Here is an 11896-nt window from a genome sequence, read left to right as displayed (position 1 = left end):
TATATATATATATATATATATATATATATATATATATATATATATATATATATATATATATATATATATATATATATATATATATATATATATATATATATATATATATATATATATATATATATATATATATATATGTATTTATATATATGTATATGTTTAATCAAATACAAAAATAAGTCTAAGTCAGATGAGATACCCCTGGCAATTTTTCTGGTAAAACCCAGTGTTATCAGTGACGCTAATATTTTTTAAAAGATTAAATTGGGGACATAGGCCCCCCAAAAATTGGTAAAAACAAATTTCTCCGATCGGATTGAAACATGTCACTAAGTACCTAGGCTGGGAGGGGCAAGTTCTTTTTCAAGTTCCAATCATTTTATTTTTCACATTTACATGTATATCTTTGACTTGGCACATGGGGAGGTGAGCTCGAAAAACCTAAATACCCCACCCCTTCCTCCACCAAAAAAAAAAAAAAAATGAAAAAACTTTTGGTTTACAGAAAAAAGGACATTAAAGGGGCGATTCTATACCCATAAGCTCCTAGACCAAGGAAACCCTAATGTGGAAACAATTCTTTTTTAGATATGGATGAAAAAGGATAAATATCCTCTAGAGCCAGTAACGGTGAATAGTGCCTCGAATCGACGTTTCAGGTCGATGTGGCAAGCCTGTTGCCAAACCATTCCGCTGCAGGGATCGATCTTTGGGCCCTCTTTTGCCAGGAAGAGTATCAATTCATTGTGCTACCTCAGGGTCCGAACCAAGATCAGTTAAAAATTTTATATTCCGATCAGTTTGAAAGCTTAAGGGATCATTCCCTAAGACCACCGCACAGAAAAACTCCGGGCAAACTGATCAAAAGGCTCAAATAAAATAAAAGATGTAAAACAAAACAAAAAATTAATAAAGAACTGCTCAATAAAAAAAGATGTCTACAAAAAGATGGGACTGAGAAAAATGTTTGCTCACAGGTTGAATGCTCACAATTTTCTCTGAATGCTCACAATTTTCACAAATGCTCACATATTTTCTGGTGCTCACTGGCTGAAATTTCTTATCAGTTTATTTGCTTGACAGTTTTTAAGTCATTATTAACCAACATGGTCTTTAAACTTATTTTGAATCAGCATAAAAGGGAAAATTTCAAAAAGGAGCACAATTATTCAAAAACAGAATGCTGCTTTGGCACCCTGCTTTATCAAAAATGTACTAACTCTAAAAATGTTTTTCCTCAAAAGACCTTGTTTTTGTCCATAAATAGAGATTAGTTGCAAGTATTTCTTTTTGGCTTACTTCTTTAGTTTTGTCATGTAGTTGCCGTTTCACATGATCTGGTACATCACCCTCCGATACCCTTTTACGTACTTGATCCTCAGCGTTGTCCTTTTTGTCGAGATACATCTTCTCTTTGTCTGTTTCTAGGTTTGTGGATACCCCGTCTTCATATTCTGCTGTTACATCTGAAGAGACAAATCGATTAAGCGGTTTAGAACCCAAATATCAGAGTTACACGATTGAAATTTAAAAATCCAATATCGAAACACTTAATAGACTTCAAACCTTGTATATTCGTAAGGGATCCCCTATAAGAGGGTAATTTGTTAAGAAAACACCCGTGGGTGGACATAAGGGGGACAAGGAGGCCAGCCCGCCCCCCTGGCTGAATGACGCTGCCTTATATTTTTATATTTTTTGTTTTGATATTTCTCTTATAAAGCCTTTGAAGTGCCGATCAGACCAGGTAAGCCCCCTACCCCTCTAAAATTCAGCTTATGGGTACCCATGAGAACCCCCTTACTAAAATAGAAACATATCTGCTGTGTAATGCATGAACCAAAAAAGAAAAAAAAACAGAGACAGAAGCTAATAACAGTTTACAAAAGATAGTTTGACGAAGATGTTAGAAAGTCTTCATACTCAAATACAAAAGCAAGTAAAAAGAGAATCCAACGCTGGGAGAAGAGCAGTCGCTCTGGATAACACCCTCAACCCATGTTCAATTAAAGGAATTAATTATTTCATTATGGAAGTATTTCAAATTATATTAAGTATGTTCAATTTTAGGAATTAATCTTTAAAGCCTGATAAATGATTGTTTCAAGGATTTAAGACAAAGAAGCACTTAGCACCTGATGGGTGATATATTATGCCTCGAAACTGTCTAGGTACTTTCCTTATTTATATCCTCAGATTTTAGTTATATGGAGTATACTGACTAAGACTTTCTCCTCTTCTCAAGGCGAAGGGATTGAGTCCAGAAACCCAAAAGGCCCATCGGGGACACCAACTATTACTTTCAAGAAAGCTTAACTGCCAACCAATTGCCTCTTTTTTTTATTCTCAAACAGTTTGTTGTAACGAACTGTAAGCAAAGAGCGACACGGCTCAATAGTAACCGAAAATCTAAAAAAAGAAATTTTGATACCAATAGACACATAAAATATACAGATTTTTATGCTGACTTCAAATATATAAGTTTCATTAAGTTTAGTTTTACTGATCAAAGGCTTCAAGCCTAAAAATATTTGCCTGATTTTTGAAAAAAGGGAGAAACAACCCCTGCAAGCAGGGACGTACTTCGGGGGGGCCTCCAGGCCCCCCCCCGAAATCTCACGATTTTTTTCATTTTCCCATACTTTTCTGATTTTTCTCACATAATAATGGGTTTGAAGGATTTGTCCCCCCCCCCCCTGAAACAAATTCCTGCGTACGTGCCTGCCTGCAAGTCATGGAGTTTTACTGAAAATTACACCATCAGATTCAGCGTATCAAAGAACCCTACTGTAGAGGTTTCAAGCTCCTACCTGCAAAAATGTGGAATTTGTAATTTTTACCAGAAGAAAGATAACAGATGCATGTTTATTCATTTTATTTTCCCCAGGGGTGATCGTATCAACCCAGTGGTCCTAGAGAGTCGAGAGAAGTCTCATTCTAACAGAAATGAAAAGTTCTAGTGCCCTTATTAAGAGATCAAAAACATTGGAGGGTAATAAGGCCCCCTCGCACGCCACTTTTTTCCCAAAATCGTCCGATCAAAATTTTGAGATAGCTATTTTGTTCAGCGTTGTTGAAAAGCCCAATAGCTATGTCTTTGGAGATAACATGACCTCCCACAGCCCCTGGGAAAAGGTCTTCAAATTATAAAATATGTCCATTGTTTACCCATAGTATTCGTTACTGGGAAGTATGCATACATTTTTCGGGTGGCGAGGGGAGGACAAATTTTTTTCTGGGAGGATTTTTTACGGGGAGAATTTTCCATGGAAAAGGAAGATTCCAGGGTGTGAACTTTTCTGGGGAAATTTTACACTGGGGGAATTTGCCAGAATTCCTATACGAAATTTTTTTTATATGTCTTGCTTTCTCTTTACCGATTCAATTTTACTCGTGGAGATGTTGAGGGTAATTATATGGGGTAATTTTCACCAGGCTTGAATTGTCCAGAGGCTATTTCATTGGGGAGGGGGATTTTTCCGTGGAGGTGCAGCCAGATATCCTGGCGCTATTTAAAAAAAGGATAAGAAATTAAATAAAAAAACAAGTTTTTTCAACTGAAAGAAAGGGGCAACATTAAAACTTTAAACGAACAGAAAATATTACATATTTGAGGGGGGTTGCACCCTCTTCAACATCTCGCTCTTCACGCTAAAGTTTTTCGGCATTTTAAAAAAAACTTACTTATTGGGACAAAATTTAAACTTAAGCGTAAAGACCGAGGTGTTGAGAAGTTTACGAGGGAGGTGTATGAGCCCTTCGAAGTTTACTTTCAAAGCCATGGACAGTTTTGCCTGGCTTATTGTTTCTATATTTGTTACATTAGAAAAGATTAATCTAGGTAATTACTGGAAATTCTTGAAAACTTTAGAGAAACTTTTTCCCTTTTCTTTTTTGTCCTACTACAAAGAAAAAAGTTCTTGTTAATAAGAGCAAGCAAAAAGTTAGGAATACGGTAGCGTTACTCCCGAATAGAATGAACATAAGCGTTTTAGCACCCCTCGGGTTTCATGGAGGACGTTATATCTTAGACGTTATACGCATTATATAACGATATTTAAAGTGGTTTTCTTGTGTCTTGTCACTATGAATGGAGAGCAGAACACAACCTTAGAAGGTAAAATTAAAAAAAAAAAGTTTTTTTTAACTGAAAGTAAGGAGCAACGTTAAAACTTAAAACAAACATAAATTATTCACTATATGAGGGGGGCTACCCCTGTTTTGACCCTTACTCTTTACCCTAAAGTCTTAAAGTTTTTAAAATCATGTCTAATCCAAAATCAACGGCCCTTGTGTTTTATTAGTCTTTCTTAAAGAATTGTGACAAAAAGTCAAACTTTGGAGAAAAGAGCAGGGGCTGCGGAAGGGGCAGCCCCCTAATATAGGGTAAGTTTTAATGTGGCTTCTAATTTTCAGCTGAAAAAAACTGCATACTAGGAACCCGCACCCCGTGTAAAATACCCCCTGGAAAATTCCTCCGGAAACTCTCCCCAGAGAAAACTCTCAGTGTGGAAATCCACCCACCCAAATGTCCGTATTTCCCAATAAAAATACTACATGTAGGCTAAACAATGGGCAAATTGCATAACTGACAACACTTTCTCCAGGGGCCGTTGGGGGTCATGTTATCCCCAGAGGAATAATTATTGAACCTACCAAGTTCTATGCTAAATCAAATGGCTATCTCGAAATTTTGATCAGATATTTTTTGGTATCGGAGAGGGAGCTATTAGCCCTCCAATCCCCTAAAGAGAACAGCAAAAATTTTGATCTCCATTTAAGTGAGCCCTTTCCTGATCTTTTAGGACTAATGGTTCGATACCATCATCCATAAGAAATAATAATAATAAAAACCTGTATCCTTGATCTTTCTTCTTGCAAAACTTCATATTTTTGTATATAGGAGCTTGAAACTTATTTCTAATGTGCTGAACATGATTGTGTGCTTTCCATTACGATTACTTGAGTTTTTTGGGGTCCTTCCCCCTTTTTTCCGAAAATCAGGCAAATTTTCTAAGGCTCTCAGCTTTTATGGGGTAATATTAAATTTAATCTATTTTATACATTGAGGTCAGCATAAAAATTCAATTTTTATAAAATTTGGTTTTAAGAGTTTTGGTTACTAATGGGCCGAGTGACTTCTTACTTACAGTTCGTTACCACAAGCTATTTGATCAAGTGTCTTCGTTCGTGGTTGTGCTAAAAAATAAACTAAACAAGCTAGAAATGTGTAGAATATTCTTGGAGCGAAGAATATGGGAATACATGACAGAAATACCCCCCCCCCCAAAAAAAAATATCCCCTTTCTATTACCCTTGCGTTAAAGCATTCATTTTATAATTTATTTGAGAGACGTCAAACTCTAGCATTAAGATGGGCTTAGAGGGATAACAGTCCTTATATACAGGATGGTTTCTGTTTGATTTAAATTTTAGTGCTGGTTTTTACTTGCATTTGAAAAAAAAATTGGAAATTTTAATTTCTGTTTCATTTTAAGAAGACGTTGCGGATATTTCAGAGTGTTTGCTTCCAAAATCATAATTTTTCATATTTCACTGTTTCTCATTCGGATAACTATTTTTACACTGAATATCCCATCGTGTTTTGTTACTATGGGACCCTTAGCCAAAAATGCAAGGAAGGGGCCTTGCTACCTACTAATGGCTCCGACCCCCCCCCCCCTCCACAAAAAAAAAAATCAGTTTTCAATGAAAGGTAAAGAATTCCCCTCAAAAAGGGCGCTGATACTTATGACTTCCACTTTCATGTGAACTTGCGACTCTGAAAATTCTACAACCACTGGGTCAATGTAATCAAGAATGGTATAAAAAAGAACAAGCATGTGAAATGTCATAAAAACGAAATTTAGCTGTTTCGTAGTTATGAGCTCGGAATTTTTTGGGCTTGTTCCAGGGTATCTAGAATTTAATGGTAACATTTGCATCGAGATCAAATGCATTTGGAGGATGTTTCCTCCATTTTTCTTAAATTGTGCAAACTTATTTAATATATTTGGGATCAGCAATACATAAATATGCCTTTGATGTATATAGTATTTGCAATCTTTAATTTTTTTAGAGGTTCAGTTACTACTGGCACGAGGCGCTCTTTACTTACATGTTTTTACCACGACTGTTTGGCATATTTGCATTAATTGTATTTTTTATCTTAACTTTGATTTTTTTTTTTTTTTGCCTAGTGTGAGGCAATAATTGCCGAACCTGGAATATTGCTCATCAGCTCAGACCAAAAGGAAGCTATTCAACATTTTCGCAAACCTAGACCAAAAGGAGTTTTCACACTTGAAATATTTTGGTAATAACGTAAGAACTATCAGACTTGGAACATTTTTGATAATTGGGAAGCACACCCGGACTCACCCGACCCAAGAGAAAAGGTTTTCTTAGATTCAGCAAAGCAAAAATGACACTAGCATTTAGAACCTTTGTGGAAAGGTGTGTTCCTCTTTTATTTGAAATAATTTTTGCTCGTTTTAGGTTTGATTTGATTTTTGCATTTAATTTCTGTGCATTGTAGACCTCCTTTAATCGTTATTTCTGTTCTTTTGGGGATTTTAAAGTCACTTTTAACTTTTCTTGAAAAACTTTTTCGTAACATATCTTATTGGTCTACAAAAGACAGGAAAACATCTTAGGGGAGCCCCGCCAATTCGAGAAAATGTAGGGGGGCAGTAATTTTATTTTTGAAATGCAGACATTCAAAATTATTTTTTTTAATCTAGGTTGCAATATACCCCCCCCCCTACGTGGGACCTCTGCCGTTGCATGCAAAAAGCCTTTATTCCAAGAATTAGGCTACATAACTGACAGGTAGCCTAGGTAAATTTATGCATTTTTGGTGGATTGAAAAGCCGTATCAAGCTTGGTGAATACCTAGGATTGGGGATATTGAGAAGGAAACATGTTAAGAACACAATTCTTACTTCATAATATGCAGAATAATTCTAGCTAATACATTTTGATTGCAGCTCGACTTTATTTTACCCCCCCCCCCTCCCCATATGAAAATACACAGCCCAAATTATATATTTCCCATGCATTTTTCCATGCATCACTCCTGGTTTTCTGGTTCTTGATTTCGTCACTATTTGTTTAGGTTTATGGGTACACCCTTTGAAATAAGAGAGACATATGGGAAATGCATGGGGAATATATAATACGAGCTATACATTTGCACGTTAGGGGGACAGGGGGTAAAAAATAGTACAGCTGCAGTCAAAATATGTTAACTACTATTATTCGGCATATTATGAAATAATGATTATTTCCTTAATATGTTTTCTTCTTATTAAGCTAATTATAGACCTTTACCTCTAGTTTTCCCTCAAATGAAATTTTACTCACCAGAACTAGGGAAATGTAACTGGCCCAATGATAAATCTCCTTCTTGTTCTGAGTCATCTTCCGTCATACTAAAATCAAATACAACCGCGGAAATTCGTTTACGGGTTGATGCTGGAGTGAGAAAGGCTTCAACTCGCTTCGGAACATCATCATCATAATTATCGTCACTTTCTGAATCCGGCGATATATCAAACCAATTAAAATGTGTGGCCTGTAATGGTGTGAAAAATATATCAGATTTCTCACATTTTGGGGTACAAAAAATTCCAGGTAAATTAATATTTTCAGCTCCAGATGTTTTCAGTTCAGATGCCATTTCGTAACTGCTGTGCTATTTCTTTCTCCTAGACATCGCAGCCCATATATAAATAATTAAACTTCTTACTATTTGAAATAGTCAGGAGACAGTAATTGAATTCAATATGGTCCTTATTTCAACATCATTGATGAACTGACTTGATCCGATTATATATTTCAATGTTTTTATTTAAATTCTAGATTATGTTTTGTTTAGCAACAGCAGTGCAAACAGGATTGCCACCCGTCGAAAAAATCACTTCATTTTAGTGTGTTTTTTTTTGTTGATTTAGTGATTTTCTTCAATAATTTAGTGATTTATGCGTTGATTTAGTGATTTTCATAGGCAATATAAAAAATAACTAGAAATAGTAATAAATTACTAGGGATAGCAGCCCCGTGTGGAAAGGGATGTGATCATTGACTAAACACTGTCCGATGAATTGCAAGTTTTCAAAATTAATAGTGTTTAAATAATGCATAATATTTTTCATTCAATCATGATTTCAAATAAATTTTCCGCTTAGCAAAAATGTGTTAACAGGGATTTCAGATATTTAACTTTCACCATGATCGGCAAAAGCCAGAAAGAAAAAATGGACAACAGGCAAATACAATTTGCACATGTATTTAAAGGAATAACGAATTTGGAATAAAGGAAATGATTGGTTCCTCTCCAAAATCTAAAGCGAAAAGCCAGGATTGTTTTTTATTATATAGCCGTAACAGAATAGATGGAAACCATAATTTTTTGGCTTTTTTCTCTGTTAGTCCTGCCCCAAAACTGAAAACATCAACGCCTAGCCAATGCTATTGCCACAGATGTAAATTAAATCAAACATGCGACTACAGGGCCAATTATGTATCCCATTAAGGGGTGACCGGTGTCGACGCACAAAAATTATACAATTCAACTTGGATAATAGGTGGCTTCAAAAATTAACGGGTTTTTAAAAGGAATGACGTACATTTATTAAGGCAGTGTTTTCATGTCTCTCTGTTAAGGGTCGTTACTTCGCTGAATAATTTCCGGAATACCGATTCTGAATTTTTTTCCAGAAAATTAAAAAGCATAGAGATTACTTAATCTAGTGGCAAGAATCTGTAACATTTTAGCAAGAATCTAACATTTAGCAAACTCATACAGATGACTAGTTGTCATCAAGAATGTGTGGTTTGACTAGTAAGAAGGGAGTAAGAATTGGTTGAAGTTTTCAAATGAATAGATTGGAGCAAATGTTTCTATGCCAAAGGCCTTGTACCTTGACGGAGGAAAATAAAAAGAATGAGTCAGAGGTGATTTTAAATACACTGGTAATTTTAAGAAATGAGGTTTATTTTGATTGAGGAAAATTTTATACGCGGGGCGAATTTTTCTGAGGGGGAACCGTCTGAGGAGGGAATTAGCTGACACAATAAGTACTTGAATAGCTAAAATAAACTTTCGTTAAAAATCTAATTCGAAGCTTGATTTTTCATTTGTTTGCCCTACTCGTTAAAAACTGAAACATTTTCTCAGAAGGAAGGCCGTATTGAGAGGTGGTTTAATCCCTCTGGAATTTTTGTCAGACTCGTAAAAACTCAACCAAAATATATATAAACAAATTTTGATGTTTTTTGTTCCCCCCCCCCCAAAAAAAAAGAAAACTAAACAGATACTGTCTTGCTTAGAAGTCATGCAATCAATTTTATTTGCCCCTCGATCAGTGGTGTAATTTTGTCAAAATCATGGGGGGGGGCAAAGTTGGAGCCAATTTTCCTAAATCAAATGAAAAAGACAGTGAAAAATGAGAAATGATCCATATATTACCGTAAAGACAAAAATATACTAAAGAAAACTTCCTGTTTCTCTGGATACTTGTATTTTGCAGGCTTATCTTAGTGACAAGATTTTCTGCAGAAACTAAATTTCAGCTTGGCGGGCAAACTGAGGTCTAGGGGGGGGGGGCAAAATTGGGTGTAGAGGGACCAGTTGCCGCTCCTGTCCCATAGCAAATTACGCCCCTGCCTTCGATCCGTTAAGAAATGGCTTGCAGATTTTGGTAATTTTACGGTACTTCTAAGCACCACAATTACTTTTTGAGCCTTGACTAAGTCCTGGTCTGTATTTTCTTCTTTCGTGACAGAAGCAATTGTACTCCTTACGAAATCGCGCATCGTTCTATGCATGAAGGGGTTAGAAAATTCATAAAGATGGGGCTTTCCTTTTATCTTTTGGCCCAGACTGACCTTCAAAATAGATAATTTTTTATTTTATTTTGAAGAAACTCCTACCACGGTTTTAGCATTATCTAGACAGGATAATTTCAATGACAAGGACAGCTAAGAAGTATAAATTTATTTCCATTATATAGTAATAACATACATATGTATAAATGCATTCGTTTTCAGCATTTGAGACTTTTTTTTAGTGTACGCAGTAAATAAACATTAATTCCCAATTACGTTATCTTTGAAGCCATGTATGCAGTTTTATTTATTCGTCAACTCGTTTAGAAATGGCTCTCGGATTGCCATATTATGAGATCTTCTTCCGTCCAGAATTTAGGGTAATAAAGCTTCCATATATAATTTTGATCTAGCCCCTATGCTACCATTGCTGAAACATAAAACCACAAAACTTCAATACAAGAACTCCTCAAACCGCAAACAAATACCTTTTTTTTTCCTTTGCCTGCCTCTATGGTAGGCCTACCCTATTTCTGTAGCTAAATTCGGTACTTGTGCACTGTCTGGTATCCACCGCTATAACTGTATCAAGGAAACCAGACACGAAACCCGACAAACGGGTATTTGCAATAGAGAAATGGAATGCAAAGCGTGGTTTCCATTGCGTTTACAATATTTAAACTGTTGTTTTTTGGGGTTTAGAGGGGGAAAAGTACCTTGTTTAGGTTACGTATTTAATATATGCTATGTTCTATCACCCACCCACCCCCCAACGGGCAAATATAAAGCCCAAAATTGTTTCTAAACTATTATATATTCATCCTATTTTTTTATTAGCATTAACCAAACTCGACTTCTTTTGTGGGTACCATATAATGCACAAGTACCCTAAATTCTTAAACCTTGTAATAGCCAATTTTTAGATTTTCCCGATATGACACTAAACAAAATTTTATTGTATGACAAAGGAGGGGAGGGGGCTTGGTCAAGATACATAAATCACACTTATTTTGTGATCGCACACAAGAAGTGTGCCCTTATCATCAACAATTCTGTTTAAACTTGAGAGCAAATGTATTGCAGATCGGGAGTTAGTTAAAGACTCTAAACAATAATCTTTAAAACATTTAGGGCTAGGTGGATGGTACACAGTTCAGCAGACAAAATAAAGGATCCCAATGGAAGGAGAATATAAAGATTAAGGTCCAGGGATGGAATGCATGAAGCTGCTCCACCTCTCTTACCATGGACAGATTCATTTGTATAAATTTGTCTCTGATTAGGGTAATTTTTTGAAATTTGTTTTGAAAAAATAGTTTTCACCACATGATGATATGGAATCAGGTTTTTATCTATAGGAATAAGACCATATTGACAGTAAGGTCAGCCTATCTCCTCTGGAGGATGTGCCAGCATATAAGGCTGATTAAGAAAAACTTTACTACAGCTTTTTGTGAAGCATCCTATTATGAAGCACAACTCATTTTAAAAACCAGTGTTATAGTTCGAACCCCGTGAACTTAAACAAGTCACTTAAAATACATGGTTTCTAAAAGAATGAAAACAATTCTGATAGGAACTAAGAAAAAGGGCTTATATTTATTAAAAATATAGATAATACCTAGAGCAGAATCTTGAAAAATGGATCTGCAACACAAAAAAATGCACGTGCAAAAAAAAATGCACAAGAAAGTTGGATTTTCGAAATTGAGAACACAATTTTGCATTCAGCCTACAAAAAATTCAATTTTAATAGATTACCTATCCATTAGAAATCTGATGAAAATCTTCTAACACAATTAAAAAAAAAGTAGCACTATGAAAAAAAAATAATAAAAAAAAACTGACAAAACTATAAATTTTTGCCATAAAACGATTTTACCTAATTATGACAAACGATACATTACACATGCACATCAGATTTACTAATACAAATTACATCAGTTTTTCATGAAGCATACCTTTATTAAGCTTTTATTCAACTAACTCAAATGATGAAAATAGGCTAATTGTTTCTCACTCGTAAACCGAAATAAATCATTTTTAAATGTTGTTCCATAATATC

General features: G+C 35.2%; 1 protein-coding gene across 1 annotated transcript in view; it reads right to left on the bottom strand.

Moving 5' to 3' along the window:
* The window catches only part of LOC148943218 (uncharacterized), a 23518-nt gene extending 15762 nt beyond the window's left edge, over positions 1-7756 (bottom strand). The window contains exons 1-2 of the mRNA XM_089101495.1: positions 7366-7756; positions 1300-1466 (exon numbers count right to left, since the gene is read on the bottom strand). Coding sequence (XP_088957621.1) covers positions 1300-1466; positions 7366-7681 — 483 coding nt within the window. The 5' untranslated portion in view covers positions 7682-7756. The remainder of the gene's footprint in view (positions 1-1299; positions 1467-7365) is intronic.
* Positions 7757-11896: the final 4140 nt, after the last annotated feature.

Source organism: Artemia sp. Qi Xiang Cuo, chromosome 15, assembly GCF_049724085.1.
Source record: "Artemia sp. Qi Xiang Cuo chromosome 15, ASM4972408v1, whole genome shotgun sequence".
Classification (NCBI taxonomy): Eukaryota; Metazoa; Arthropoda; class Branchiopoda; order Anostraca; family Artemiidae; genus Artemia; species Artemia sp. Qi Xiang Cuo.
Note: the sequence above shows the minus strand (reverse complement) of the source record. Positions and strands in the feature narration are given on the sequence as shown.